Genomic DNA, 15,555 nt, shown 5'->3' on the forward strand with positions numbered 1-15,555 from the left:
TTCCCCCCTTCACTTCATTCCTAAAGGATTTCAAGTGCAGGTATGACCTTGTCCCTTGTTGTCTTTAATTCCTTGTGCAGTTAGTCACCTCAGGCTTTTGTTTGTTGCTTTTGGTGATTTCATCTCCTTGACTAATGTCATCATTTTACATCTTCTCCCCCTTTTTCCAGTTCATCCCAAAAGATTCTGAACAGGAAGGATCCAAGCACTGCTGGCCTCCCTCCATTAGGAAAACGAGCCATGCATTTCCTATTTGGAACTTTTTTGTTTTAATCAATGCACAGCCCTTTCTTCTTATATCATTCTTGTAAGAGCCTTTCAAACCTTGTCAGATGCTTTTAGGAAATCCAAGCCAAACGTATCCAGCAGATCTCTCCTTCCCAAGTGCCTGGGGACTCCTTCAAAGGGCTCCAGTAGGCTTGGGAAGCGCCTTGGCTCTTCCCCAAAGAACTCAGGTTTATCCATGTGTCCCACTCTGTTAGGACAGATGTTGGGTTTGGGGGAGTGCAGGGCTCTGGATCCCATCCAAAAGCCACTTCCATGCTCCAGGTCACCCAGAAGTGCTGCCTGAGGACCATCTGCTCCCTTGGTCACCTTGGGTGCCCTCCTGACCCTTCAGCTGGGGTCCCTTGGAGCTCCCCTGGGAAGGAAGCTGTGCTTCCCAAGACCTTCCAGGCTGAGCCCAGGGGTAAAATGTGCCCTGAGCTTTTCTGCCATGGCTTTGTTCTCCTCGGTGGGCTCTTCCCACAGGGGCTCTGTAGGCTCTCCACAGCCCATGCTCAGGCTTGTGCTGCTGCTGTGCTCAGGAAGGCTTTATTATTTGCTTTTAAGCCTTTTGAAGTTGTTATTTGTGGGTTTTTTCTGTCTTACGGTGTTTTTCCTTTCAGCTGGGCAGGATCTGGTTCTTTTTTTCTCTCCTCTTTCTTGATGAGTTTGAAACCACTTCATATTTGAAGGGTGCTCTTGCTTTTTATGTCCTGGCTCCTGCTGCCACTCAGCCACTCCAAATTCCTCCTGGCCTCTCCCAGATCCATGCTGGGTGGGTTTGCTGTGTCCAGATACCCACGTGCCACTGCTGGGATGTAATTCCCATCATCAGCTCTTCCAGCTGCTCTTTGAATTCCCTTTTGGGACCTTTTAAGTGGTGCTTTTGTATTCTCTCCTTCTGCTGCTTTTCCTTTACTTTGCCAGGGAAAGGCCTCCATTATTTGTGTGGAGTTGTTGAACTCTTCCTGCCCCCACCTAGTCCATCCCACGTGGAGCCCAAAGGACCTGCATGGCCCAAGCTGGTGATTCTGCTTCCCAAAGCGATGCTCCCACAAGAAAGCAAAATTCTCAGTGGATAACTCAAGTTCCAAGTGGGTTTGGAGCAGGGCGATCCCAGGATGGGGTTGGTTATGTGGTTCAGGGATTTGGGGATCTCTTCCCACATTTCCATCTGTGTTCCAGAGTGAGCAAGGGGATCACCAAACCCCTCTTGGTGTGCACATGCACTTGCTTTGCGAGGGGAAATCTGCTTCCTGCCTGCTCCCACTTTCCCAGTAGGATTTTACAGGATATTCCTCTCCTCCCCACCTTCCTCTTCCATGTCACCTCTTTTTCTCCAAGTCAGTTAGGGTGGAACATGCCAGATGCAGCAGTGTCCACCAGCAGAGCCAGCATGCTGGAGCGCTCCAGTGTTGGCCAGAGGGATAAATCCCTGAGGGTTTGGCAGGGATGCTTTGGGAAGTTTGGGACCCCTGTGCAATGAGAAGGTGTCCCTACCCATGGCAGGGGTGGCACTGGATGGGCTGCGAAGTCCCTTCCATTCCAAAGCATTCTGGGATCCCATGAAAAGCCCCTTGGAGAAAGAACACAAGTTCTCTCAAGGTAGAGCTCAGCTACATAGCAGCTGCCAGGCTGGAAACCATCTCCAAAGGGAACTTCTCCCAGAGCATTTGGGCCATTGGAAAAAAGAGCCGAGAGCAAGACACAGAATTGTCTGAAACCCCTGGGACTTGAACAAATGCACCATAAGTGGTGAACACAGCGAGCTGGACAAATAAATGTGTCTGACATCATCCATTTATTGATCCATTCCCCACATTCCTTAAAAAATTTAAGAGGAGAAAGCTGCAACCAAGTCCTTTGAACATGAGCATCGCCGTTGCCATGGTGACCTTTCCTTGTGCAGGTCCTGCTTGCAGGCTGGAGGCAAAAAATCCCAACAACTTTCCTTAAAATGCCTTTGGTGTTGTTCAGTGGCACCTTGGAATGCAGTTTGGTAGCTGGGATTTATTGCCCTTGCAAAGTTCATTTGGAATTTTAATGCATAATTCCTCTTTTCCTGAGTATTCACATGGGTTTGCCTCAGTGTTTTCCAAAGGAAAAAAGTCCCCAAAGGATCTGTAGGTTTTGCCCCTGAAGTCAGTCAGGAAAGTGAAAACCCTTGATGCCTTATTTTCCAGATAGATTTTATTGTCTACAGATCCAAACTGTTGAATCCAGAGCTAATGAGGAAAAAAGAGGGAATTCAGGGAATTGTCTCCTTCCTGATCAAAATACTTTTTTTCCCCCCTCTAAATTAATCAAGGGCATTACAGATGCCTTTGGAATTTGCTTGGGAAGTTTACTTTTCACTGACCTTTTGCCAACTGTCCCCAAAATGCAGCTGATTCAGCTGCAGAATTGGGTTTAAACCCCAATTTGCCCTAGAAATGCATGACTTGAAAATGAATTGATTTGGCTGTGGATAAATAACATTTTATTGCTGTTCCATTTTGTATCAGATATTCATTGGAATTTCATTGGAATAAAATGAAGTAGTTGAGGTCCAAGAGCAGCATTTGAGGTGCTGTGAGAGATCTGCTTTTCCGTAGGATTTTGTTTAGCCTGGAATTCCAGGTTGTGCTGGGCCATGATAGGATGTGATACGAGGCATTCCTTTGGTCTCCAGCTAAAATCATCCAGAGTTAAAACAGGAGACAAGGAAAAAGGGAGGGAAAAGAGAAGGAACAATCTCCATCCTTAAGCAATATCCTTTAATACTGCACAGAACAGGAAACTCCACCAGAGGAAGGAATACTCCACATCCTCCCTCCTCCCCTTTTAATTAAAATGGATTCAAATCTGGGGGGGTTTAATCAGGCTATTCTGTAGGGTGTCTTGTTTGAACTATTTCAGGACATTTTGGCATTGGGAATATTACAAATGTTGTTTTACCCAGAGCTGAATCCAGTGCTTGCCAGAGGAGGTGGGGAGAGTCCTGTTGGAAGCTGTTTCATCAGGAGTTCAAGGAGGAACATGTGCATCTGGAAAACAAAATACACATTTCCACAGTGACCTCCCTTTGACTTCCAGAGAAATCAGGGGCTGTGTTCCCTAAAAACCCTCCCTGTGTTCTGCTGAGAGCACTTTGGCTCAGATCTGCATGGAGTTCCCATCAGCTGGCATTTTCTATCCCCGTTAGTTTGGCTCTTCCGCCAAAATTGTGGCTTTTTTCTGGCTCATCAGCACTGTGTGGGTGTGGAATGGACAATTCCACAATGTGGGGGTTGGAATTGGGGACCAGAGGGTTGGGATTTTGGGAGCTCAGCCCCCTGGGAGCTGCTGTGGGCTTTAAAGGGAGTGATGCCCTTCTCTGTGTTACAAGAGGAGAGGATCCCACATGACTATCTGGGAATATTTCAAGACATCCAAGTCTTCAAAGCCCCAGAATTCCAACAAACCTGTTTGCTTAGCTGCTGAACCAGCTTGGGATGAGCTCAGCTTGCTCCAACAGCACAATATCAAGTTTGTGGTGCCAAGCTCAAACTGAAAGGTGATTTTCTTTTCAAAAAGGGGAGGGGACAAATGAACCTGTGAAGTTTTTAACCCTCTATTTTAAATTTCAGAGCTCCTTCCCCTTCCAGAGGAAGTCAGAGATGCCATGGCTTTAATGTCTGGTTTAGCTGCCACTTAAATCTCCCTTTCTGTAAGAAAATCTCAAGCAGGGGCTGTGCAATTTTCTCCTGATGTGAAAGGCATGAGGTCAGGTGCTGGGGCATCCAAGAGAAATTCCCAGCCCTGAAAACAGGGGCTTGGAAAGAAAGCCAACCTTTCTTTTCCATGCAATGATCCCTGCAGCTGCAGCTTCAAACCCATTGGCACCACCAGCATGTGGCTTTTCAAAATCCCCAGGAAAAGGCTCTTGGCTTGGATTTTTGAAGGTGGCAGCGAAATCAGGAGGTAAAACCACCTCAGGAGAATGGGCTAGAAGGAGGAGACCTGACCTAAGGAAAAGCTGGGTTGTTATTCCCATAATTCCTCCCTCTATCCATCTTCCAGAAGATGAGTTTGGTGTTCTCATTCCTGGTCTTCCTTGTGGCAGGGCAGCAAATCCTCATCTGGAGGGAAATCCTCTTTGGGTGACACCACAGCATCCATCCTTCCCTGGGCTGGAATGGCATCAGGATAGCAAATCCCAGGCAGGAATTATTGATGGAGACATCCTGGAATAATTTTGGGATCTGAATTTGTGAATGAGCTCATAAGTGGCAGTGATGTGGCAGAGCTGGGAATGAATTCATCTGTATTCACAGGCAAGGAGCTGCTCCTTTCCTTGGAATCTTTGTCCTTCCCAGTACCAGCATTTCCTTGGGAAGTTCACACGTGCATTTGTGCATCAGGACGTTTGGTACCCAGAGAAAGAAACACAGAGGCTTTTCCCATACATGCAGGACATTATTATTCCTGCTCTCCCTGGGATTTTGGGGCAAATCTCTGGGAAACCTGTGATCCTGAGCTTTCCAGAATCATTGGAGCCAGCAGGGGAGGGGAGGTGTGGCAGCTCTGCCATCATTTGCTCCATCTGCTCTTCCTTACATCACTTGCAATTCTGGAGCCTCCTGGTGACAGGAATTCCAGCTGTGTCCCTGCCACTTCCCATTATTCACCTTTGGAATTGCACCTCTCTGCACTCAACAGCACAAATCCCATCTAGGGAGCTTTCCATGATTTCAGGGCACCAGGCAGGCCAGGTCCCATGGACAGAGCAGATCCAGGTAGGTCATTTCAGCCCAGCTAAAATGTGGATAGTCAGATGGAGAGAAAGAACAGTCAGAATTGGAGATTTGGGGCAATTTTTGCTTTCATTTTCTTTTTTAAGTGCCACATCAGCTGAAGCAGCATTTCATAAGAAATAAATTGTGGCTGCTTCATCCTGGAAGTCCTTTCCACCCCAGACTATTCCACTCCAAACTACTCCATGATCCTCTGACCCCTTTAGAATTTTGCTGTGTCTTAAAAACCACAAGGAGATGGATTTTCTTTCCGGGGACACAGAAAGAAGGTGTTGTTTTGGGATGTATTTCCCTCCCCACCCCACCTGTGGATCTCAGGCTCATTTCACCCTTGCAGGCTGGGTCTGATCATCTCCATGCAGGTGCTGCAGCTCCACTCTTCCCAGTTTTTGCAGAGATTCCATATTTCCATCTTCAGAAATACATTTTCTCAGTGATGGGTGAGATAGTGACCAGGCCAGCTGAGAAAACCACAAAGCAGGTGTCTGTCAGTGGGGAAGGCTCCCAAATTCTGGGTTTATCCCCCCAGACTGGCGGCATTTGCTGGGATCAGGGTGCTTGGTTCCCATTTGGTTGCAATTCCTGGCTGGCTGGCAGTGTGCAGGTGGAGAGGAGCCAAGTTTTCTCTGGAGATGACAGTTTGCTAACAGATGTCTGATGTTTCCCAACATGGGAATCAGGATGGGAATCACGAGCTAAGCTGAATTTAGCAAAACTGAGCAGTTGGGGAATTGCAAACCTTTGCTCCTCACATTTTCTCGTTGATCAGCTGCCTGGGTAACGCGATTATTTCATTATTTTTGTTGTTGTTTGTAGCTTTAGGAGGCAAAGCCTGAAATAGCTCTCAGAGTAATCATCATCCCAGGAGGCAGCTGCTCATTTAAATGGTTGGAATGCTGTCAGTAGGTGACAAAAACCAGTTTCAATAAGCAAAAAGTCCCATTAGGAGGACACTGGGAGTTGATTCTTGGTGTCCCACAAGCTCCAGGGAAAACCTCAGCCTTCATTTTAAAAGCTCTTTATTGAAGAACAGGCTTTCCACTGGTTTTCCCTTTCCTCATCACACATCCCCTGTATATTTTTGTGTGTTTCCAGCTTTGATTTTCAAGGCATTTTGACCTGGGATGAGCAGCACAATCACCACAATATCCAGGGAAGGGCTGTTAATTACAGCTAATTCAACTGGACACAAAAAAGCCCAGAAATCCCAATGCAGGAAGTACATTTTTCCTACAGAAAAATATTCATATTTCAACTCCTGTATTCCTTGGCACTGCCCTCCTAGTGCCTTGCAAGGGTCTCTTGACTTTGGGAGGTGGTAAAATCAACAGATGTTTTTCAAACCATCATTCTGTCGAGTGAGGAGCTCACACTGCAAAACTTTGGGAGCTTCTGTTTAGGGAGCAGCACACTCAGTTGAAGGAATTTGGAAGGAATTCTGAATTTCACAATGAGGAGTATGCCCCTGGTTTCTGAATTAGCTTGGGAATATTTGTATTTTCATCTTTTTATTGAAGACATTTATCCTCCAGCTTAGCAGGTTTGAAATGGAAAACGATTTTATAGGAATTTGGTGTTTAAGTGGACTTGGGCTTTTGTAGCTGGGAATAAAACAGAATTCCAATGTGGCTGTCGTTGGTGGGCATGGGAAGGGCTTGTTTGCTTGATTTTCCACATGTTTTGGTGCCACTACATATTTCTGGCTACATTTCATTACATATTTATTTCTTCTGGGTTTTGGAGGCTTGTTGCTGTGTGTTTAGAAAACAAAAATGCATCCAGTTTGTCTCCTGTGCTTTGCTGCACTTGTGTGTGCTCACTGCATCCAGGGAGTCTCGCAGAGGGAATTAGCCAAGGCGTTTCCAAAAGCAATCCCAAGAATGCTGCAGGTGCATTTTCTAAGCAAAATAATACATTTTTTAAAGCACATTCCTATGCAAATCCCAAGGATTTCAGCTTTCTGCTCCAGGAAGGTGTCCCTGCACAGGGCAGGGAGGTTGAAATTGGATGGTCTTGAAGGTCCTTCCAACCCAAACCGTTGTGTGACTCTGCCCCTGGAATTTTATATTTGCCTGTGCATTGGCAGATTTTCCACGCTGGGATTTCACCTTCCTGGCAATCAGAAATCATTCAGGGTATTTAACTGCTCTGTACATTCCTCATGGAAACGAGAGGCACTCAGTGCTCTGTCACCCCTGAAAGGATGGCTCTGCTGTGCCTTGGGAGGGGACATTGAAATCCTTTTTTAGTGCCAGCTCAGCGCTGGCCTCGTGACGAGCAGGGAGGGATCAATGAGCAGCTGTGTCACACAAGGTTATCCCGAGCTCCCAGCGGCCTCCTGCTCATTGGATTCCAAAGTCGGATGCATCAGGAGCAAGGTCACCGACAGGATCTGGTGACAGCATCAAAAATAAAGCAGAGCCAAAGTCATGTATTGACAGCACCCCCTGGGACAGAATTGGCCTTTATTGCCTCAGGTTTGGGGCTTTGTGACCTGACTGTTCACATTTCCTGAGTCCTAGTGGTGGTTTGCCCTTTTCACTTGGAACACAACGGGGTTTTGCTCTTTCTCCCCCGCCGTCAGTGAAGTTTTAAATAGCCCAGAGGAGGTGGTTTGAAGGGAAGCTGCCAGGGAATCAGTTGATGCTGTTAATGCAATGATCAGGCTGGGAATGTCCCAAAGCTGGGCAGGTGGCCATGGGAGTGGGATGGTGCTCATCTCCCCACTGCTGTTACCCTCACCAGTGAGGCCTGCAGTGATTATCCAGCTGTTCATTAGCTGCAAGCTCTTCCAGCTGCACTCAACCCCTGCACAGCAAGGCAGCTGCCCCCTGCACCCCCAGGCCTCCCTCCATCATCCAGCCAACTCTTTTCCCAGAAAGTCCCCAGCAGCCAAAGGTCGGGCACGCGCGGGGACTCTGCGGCAGCTGAATGTCACATTTGATGGAGGGGGTGGATCCTGCTCATCCATTTCCCCCTGAGCCTTTCTAAATATACCCCAAACCTTAACAAGGAGCTATTTTGGAGGAATTATGGTCATGGATAGGCATGGGAAGCTGATTCTGGCAGGCTTGCATGGGTTGGATTTGCATGATCGTTACTCAGGGGTTTGGTGTCGTGGGACAGTTGGACGTGGGATAAACAGAGAGCATCGGGATTTTGGGATCTCCTGTCTTGGGATGTCTGCTCCGAGGGTTTCTAGAAGGAAAAGAAGTGAAGATACCTTTGTAGGACTGTTGATCTGTGACTGAAGTCATTCATTTCACGCATTTGCAGCTTATGGGATCTGATTTCATAAAAGCTGACTGGGATTTCTCTCCAGGGACCTTTAGTGATCCTGCCACTTCCAATAAACATTTATAGAAACTGCTGCCAGCCTGTGGATAAGAGAAACTCCTAGGAGAGACTTTTATCTTCCAAAAATCCTTAAAGACACCAAAATCCTTTTCAAAAAAGCCCCAGCCAGGAGAAGATGGATAGAAAATGCCCAGCTGTGGCCTTGGGAGCTGGACTGCAGTGCCAGGCGTCGCCTTTGCTCCCTCAGTAGGGATGTTTGCTGTTCCCCCTTGGAAGAGCATGCCCGCCGGAGCCATGCTGGGATTGGGAGCAGCAGAGTGCTGAGCTGGAGGCAGTTTGGGGCAGTGGGATGGAAGTGCAGCAGGTAAAGGCTGGCCCAGGCTCCCGCAGCTCCAGGGCGGTGGCGCGCACGGCTCAGGTTTGCACGTCTAAGAAATTTCCGTTTTTTCGCCTCAAAACCTCCAGATACGAAGCCGAAGCTGCCTTCTTTGCCAACCTGAAACTGTCGGATTTCAACATCATCGACACCCTGGGAGTCGGAGGCTTCGGGAGAGTGGAGCTGGTAGGTGACTTCTTCTTCTTTGTGACATCCTAAAATCGCAGGATTTGTGATTCAAGGTTTCATTTCCCTTGTTATGATACCCAAAGAATCCAGAGAAAAACGATCTGATGGGATTATCTTGCGAAGAAAGCTGTCTTCCATTTCCTGAGACATAAGAAATGCACCAATAAATGCTTTGCAGTAGCCAAGAGGGATTTATGCCCCAGGCTGAGAGAGGAGCACACATCTCCCCTCTCTCTTAAGTGGTTTATGGCATTGATTTATGGCCTTTTAGAAGCAGCCTGGAGAATTGGGTGTCTGGTGGGTGCTGGGATTGGAAGAGCAACCTAAAGTCTTACTTAACCAAACCCAAGCTAACAGTAGAAAGCCTCTCCTATGCATTTTTTATTCAGGTCTGGAGTGGTTCCACTTGGTTGTCCTCAAAGCTAAACATTCATCACCTGAACCACGACAATGCATCCCAAAGAGGGAATTTTTTTGTGCAGAATTGTAGAGAAAAGACAAAACCTGAGCCTGCTTTTTGCTCTGCTTGGCTTTGGAGCTCTGTGGTCTCCTTTCAAGCAGAGCCTGAGCAGAAGGAAACCCCTTTGGAACATGGAGGCAACACAAAAAGTGTTGGAGTGGGAAGTTGGATTCCACTGCGGAGGAGCTCTGGACACTCCTGCAGTATGTTAGGAACTCCTACCAGCCCAGGCAGGAAGGGAACAGAGTTCCTGTTGCCACCACAAAACCTCAGGGAGCTCTCACTCCATAACCCTGTGGGAGCCAAAGGCAGCTGGGAATTGGAAAAGGGGCAAAATGAGGTGTTTTGGTGATTAGTTGGGATGTAAAGAGGAAATTCAGCGTGCAGAGCTCAACTTGCCCTTCCCTGTGGCTTATTCCTGGCTTTTCCTGTATGGATGTTTGTGAGGAGGAGCATCTGGGAGAACATTGATCCTTCCTGGGCTTTGGGGTTTCGTTTCTGATTCTCTTGTTTGCTATTCAGCTGTTGTTTTGGAAGAGAGTCGGGAGAGCTCTCCAGCAGCCTGGGAAGGATTCCTGGAGGTTTTCTTCAGGTGTGGGTGTCCCACTCCTGAAAATTTTCTCCAGGAAAATGCTGGATAAGCTCATTTTTGGTAGCTCTTAACTGACACTGAGCTGCACGCAGATCAAACATATTTAAAAGAGTAGCTCAACACACCAGATTTTATTGTTTCTCTTTACCACAGCGGGAAATTCTGTTCTAAAGCCAAGAAAATATTCCTTTGGTCAAACCTGAGCCTGGAATTGCTGCCTCTTCCTTCCACCTCCTCCACGAAAAATATGGTTTATTAGTTTGGGCTGAAAATGTAAAATATATTGGAGGAATTGGCTCTTTTATTGCCTCAATATGGAAGTGCAGGAATGTTCCTGGAAAACAGTCACATTTTTTGTGCTTTCCAGGAGTAAAACGGATCAGGGAAGTGAAGGACATGGCAAGGAAATTAAAAAGGAATTTTATAGCTGTGGGCACAGAGCTTCAGGAGGTCACTGCTGGAGAGGGCAGCTGGTGGTGGCTGGGGGCAAACTGGAATGTCTGGGGCTGGGATTGGCCAAGAAGGAACAATATTCCCATTGGATATAGTTTTCCAGACACCTCTGGGAATGCTGGTGGCTTGGAGAGGTCTCCCTTTCCATTCATCCATGGACAAGGATGTGGCTTTTAGGTCAGACAGTCTGAAATAGAAATTATTTTCAACTCCATGGATGTTAGACATGGAAATCCCCTTTTTTCTTTGTTTTTCCAGACAGTTTTGTCTTCTGTATCTCATGAAAAAACTCCAAAACATTGAAATTAGTGTTGTTTTCTCAGTTTTTTGGTGGCTCCCTGATGCCTCTTCCAACATCCTTACAGATGCTCCTCTTCATCCCAAACTGGGCTATGTAATCGACTTTTATCCATGTTTTTCTTGAGGGATAAACCATCCAGGCTTGGAAAAACCACATAAATAAATTGGAGTAGCTGAATAACCAGGATTGGAGTCATTTTGCCATGGAATCAGTTTGTGGAGGTGGTGGCTGAGCACAGGGAGACTAAAAATCAGGCCTTTGCCTTCTGCACTCCCCAAAAAGCCAAATTCCTTTGCAATGTGGGGATTTAGAAAGACACAAATAAAAACATCCAGATAAAAAATTCCAGCCCCATTCCAGCTTTACGGGCTCTGGACAAGACCTTTTTAAAGTGGACACAATGGAATTTTTCAGCTTTGTTTGTGTTTTAGGAGAAATCTGGCCCCAGCTTCTGAAGTGCAATGAAATCTCTGACAGCCTCCAGCCTGTCTTGTAAACAAGGCCATTAGTGAATTAATTTGATAACAAGGCAAAAAACTCTTGTGATTGTCTTCTGATACCTGAGAGACGCAGAATCCAGATATTTTTTGCTGGAAATTTCCAACTGTGTCTAATTTCCAATTCCCAAGCAAGCTGCTTAGCCCAGCTACTACGAAGCTTTTTATTACAAAGATCATTTTTCTCTTGGAAATCTCCTGATTTTGGGGTTTAATTGTCAGGAATAGCCTCAGGCTGGGCCAGGGGAGGCTCAGCTTGGACAGCAGCAGGAATTTCTGCATGGAAAGGGTGCTCAGGCCTTGGCAGGGGCTGCCCAGGGAGCTTTGCAGTCCCCATGCCTGCAGGTGTCCAAGGAAGGCCTGGAGGTGGCACTGAGTGCTCTGGGCTGGGGACAAGGTGGGCATTGGGCACAGCTTGGACTCCATGGGCTTTACCAGCCTCAGGGATGCTGGGATTCTGTGAATTTTTTGGCTTTTGGAAGAACAGATCGTTTAGTTGCCATCAAGGGGAAGATTTGGGAATTTCAGTGAGGAATTTGAGATCAGGTACCTGAGGAAATCCCAAACTCGTCTGACAACCCCACTCTTCCTTCCAAGCTCAGCAAAATTCTGATTACGATGCTTTGACCCTTTTTTCTCATCCCTTCCCAACATTTGCAGCATATTCCCTTCTCTGGCATGTGCAGGATGTTTCATTTTATCCCAACCACACTGCAGAGCCGCATTTTAATTTGCCCTGAGTTTTGAATTCCTCTTGAAACGAAACACATCCTTTGGAGGTGGAAAAACATCCCAGGGGTTGTGTTTTAATGGGAAGGGTCCTGTCCAAGTTTGGAAAGGTGGGATGTGTTTGGAGCCCAGCAAATCTGGGCAGAGTCAGGGTATGAACCGAGCCAGAGGCTTCAGCTCTGGCTGGAGGCAGGAATAAACCAGAAAAATAGGTTTTGTATTTCAAACAAACCCAAACTGGGAAGCAGAGCAGGATCTTATGTGGAATTGTTGGAGTTTAGCTCCATTGGATATTCCCAAGACCCTGCACTTGTGAGTTTTTCCATTCTCCACACATTTTAGCTACAGAACCCTTCTTCCTCCATTTACTTTTCCTTGGAATATTTTATGCATGAAACCCTTGATATTCCTCACTGCTTTTTAACCTTTTGCTCCCAGACATTTCTGCAAAATCATCTTTTCCTCTGGGCTTCATAAAAAGACAGAAATTTTAATATATTTTCATATATTTGCCCAATATTTGCCCTTTACTTATAAAAAACTTGGCTGTGCTTGTTGTCAAGCAACAAAAGTCAGTTTTCAGTGCAGGGGTCAGGATGTGGAATTAAAGGGGTTTAGCACACTTGAGTGTTTCATTAAAAATTGTTACATTTGCTATTTTTTTAGTGTATAATTTTGCAAATTATTTTCTTGTAGAGTTCCACAGTGCTCCAGTTGGGATAGGAAATTTTGTGCTTTCCCAACTGGTGGAATCTGGAGATTTCCAAAGAAAATAAGGTCACTTTTTCATGAAAGACACAAAAATTAGGTGGTGAAATCCACGGTATTAAATCAGGGAACCCTCTGGGATTTATTCCCAGCACCCTTTGTTCTGTGATATTGGAATTTTTTTCACCCCAATCTCCACCAGACTGTTGTGTTTATTTTTCACACTGATGCCTGGTACTGATTAACATTAGGAAAATAGACATTTCAAGTGAATTTAGAATGCTAAATACCTACTTTTATAAGTTTTGGTAAATTCTGCTCAGCCCAGATCTCACCTTGATTTTCATCAGGTCCTCAATCCCTGTGTGACACCTTCCTGCTCCCCTGGCTTGATTTAGATCAGATAATATCCAATATTTCATCCAAACACTTCAACTGAAACCATTTATTCAAAATGAGACATTGAAAAAAATAGAAACCAAGGCCTAAGCCCAAACTAAAAATGCTTTTATCCCTTTTAGTTGGCCAAAAATGCAGAATTTCTTTGCGCTTTGAGCTGTGGTCAAACCAGCAAAGATAGTAACTAGGAGGGTGAATTTCTGTGGAAAAACCAGGACAGGAGCTTTGGAAAAACAAAAGTGGGCAGGAGGGTCCTAATTAGATTTCTGGGAATTCTGGGGATCCCATCCCTCCTGGTGTTTCCCTGATCCCTGAACCATGACAGAACCAGAACCTGTTCAAGGGATGTGCCCTGGGACAAGCATGGGGGAAAGTCTGGATAAGACTCTTGGGAATGGTGGGATTGTTGGGGTGTCTGTGCAGGGCCAGGAGCTGGACTGGATCATCCCTGTGGGGCTCTTCCAACTCAGCACATTCCATGATCCTACACAGGTACCATGTCTCACATCAACCCACATCCCTGTCACCAAAGCAACACAAAAATACATTTTATGTTCAGTAAATTCTGATTGTGTGAGTGTTGCCTCCCAGCCCCAAAGGCAGCCTGGGTTTCCGATGGGGCTCAGTGACAGCCAAGCTGCTTCCCTGCTGGCTGGAGCCAAATTCCTACAGGGACACCAAAATAGAAGCTGCCAAATGGCCCCTCGTGCTCTGCAGGGGGAAAGCACCTCGCTGGAATATTGCTGGGAGCAGCTGCCGGGAATTGAGAGGCCTGGGAGGTCAGCAGTGGGGTTCCTCAGAGGGGCTTGGCCAGCATGGCAAGGGTGGCTGCCCTCCAGCTGGCTTGGGGACAGGGAGCTGTCCCTCAGCGGGGCTCAGGAGTTGCCAGGGTTACCCTGAGAGCAAGCAAACAACTCCTGCCAGCCCCAGCTCGAGAGCCAGGCTAAAAATGGGGGGCAGAGGATTCGGGGAAAAAGCAAAGGTCTGAGCAGGCAGGGCTGCTGGAAAGCCAGGGCTGCAGTTCCTGGCCAGAGCCAGCTCCGGTGGGATGAGCTGCAGGAAAAGGGCTTGTGGAAGCTGCATGGCAACTATCAACACCTCCTGACCCCACAGGGAAGCCCAGGGTTGGCTTTTCTCTAAAAAATATGGTATTTACAAATGGCTTTTTTAGCAGCAAGCCAAGGAGTTAGGAACCTGGATCATGAGTGACGAGGTGGGAGGGATTTCTGGAAGGCAGGGAGGTGCCATTCCCGGCAGGGAGCTGGGACTCCAGCCGGGCTGTCCCAGTGGATATTCCCTGTCTGTGACCCTGGGCTGTCCCAGTGGATATTCCCTGTCTGTGACCCTGGGCTGTCCCAGTGGATATCCCCTGTCCCTGACGCTGTCAGCCGTCCCCCAGGTGCAGCTGAAGAGCGAGGAGGCGCGGACGTTCGCCATGAAGATCCTGAAGAAGCGGCACATCGTGGACACGCGGCAGCAGGAGCACATCCGCTCCGAGAAGCAGATCATGCAGAGCGCCCACTCCGACTTCATCGTCAGGTACCTCACCCTGCTGTGCCCTCAGCATTCCAGGGATCCACGCTGGGATCAGCCAGCCAGCAGGGAGAAGCCTTCAGCTCCATTCCTGCAAGGGAATGCGGATGTGGAGCAGGAGGAACATGTTGGGCAGAGCTTGGTGCTGCCGCCAGCTGCTCCGTGTGGGTCCTTCCAACCCAAACAATTCCAGATTGGTTTGGGTTGGAAGGACCTCAAATCCCATCCAGCGCCACCCCTGCCATGGCAGGGACACCTCCCACTATCCCAGGCTGCTCCAAGCCCCAGTGTCCAACCTGGCCTTGGACACTGCCAGGGATCCAGGGGCAGCCACAGCTTCTCTGGGCACCCTGTGCCAGGGCCTGCCCACCCTGCCAGGGAACAATTCCTTCCCAGTATCCCATCTCTCCCTGCTCTCTGGCACTGGGAAGCCATTCCCTGAGTCCTGTCCCTCCATGCCTTGTCCCCAGTCCCTCTCCAGCTCTCCTGGAGCCCCTTTAGGCACTGCACTCCCTATCAAGAATTTATACATATATACATATAAATACATGTATTCATCATGACTTGGCTTTGCCCCTGCTCAAGGTTAATTATCCTTTGCCTTCTCAATTTCTGAGCTTTCCTTCCCACTAAGGGAAGCTGGAAGGCAGGGCTCCATCCTTTGAAATCCCACTCTGCCATGAGAACGAGCAGCTGTGTCCAGCATCCCTCTTTTGGGAATATTTGATCAATCCAGCTCAGCATCCCTGCACTCCTCACAGGCAAAAACCTTCAAACCATCTCCCTGTCCCAAACCTCAGCACATCTCCAGGGAATACAAGGGAGTGCCACGCTGTTCTGGTTGTTAATATAATACCAACATTCCCTGGATTTTCCAGGGCTGTGGGGACAGAGAGGGAGTTCTTTGGATGCCGTAGGTCGGGATGGAGCAGTGGGTGCTGAGGATCTCTGGAACCACCTCGAAAGGCATCCAGGCCAAGGC

At 47.6% G+C, this 15,555-nt stretch overlaps 1 protein-coding gene across 3 annotated transcripts in view; it reads left to right on the forward strand.

The window, feature by feature from the left end:
* Positions 1 to 15,555, forward strand: part of PRKG1 (protein kinase cGMP-dependent 1) — a 295,495-nt gene that overhangs the window by 267,009 nt on the left and 12,931 nt on the right. For all 3 annotated transcript variants that reach the window (XM_085064468.1, XM_085064466.1, XM_085064469.1), the window contains exons 10-11: positions 8,802 to 8,898; positions 14,440 to 14,579. In XM_085064468.1, coding sequence (XP_084920594.1) covers positions 8,802 to 8,898; positions 14,440 to 14,579 — 237 coding nt within the window. The remainder of the gene's footprint in view (positions 1 to 8,801; positions 8,899 to 14,439; positions 14,580 to 15,555) is intronic.

This window comes from Lichenostomus cassidix, chromosome 6 (assembly GCF_008360975.1).
Source record: "Lichenostomus cassidix isolate B80296 chromosome 6, HeHo_3.0, whole genome shotgun sequence".
In the NCBI taxonomy this organism is placed as follows: Eukaryota; Metazoa; Chordata; class Aves; order Passeriformes; family Meliphagidae; genus Lichenostomus; species Lichenostomus cassidix.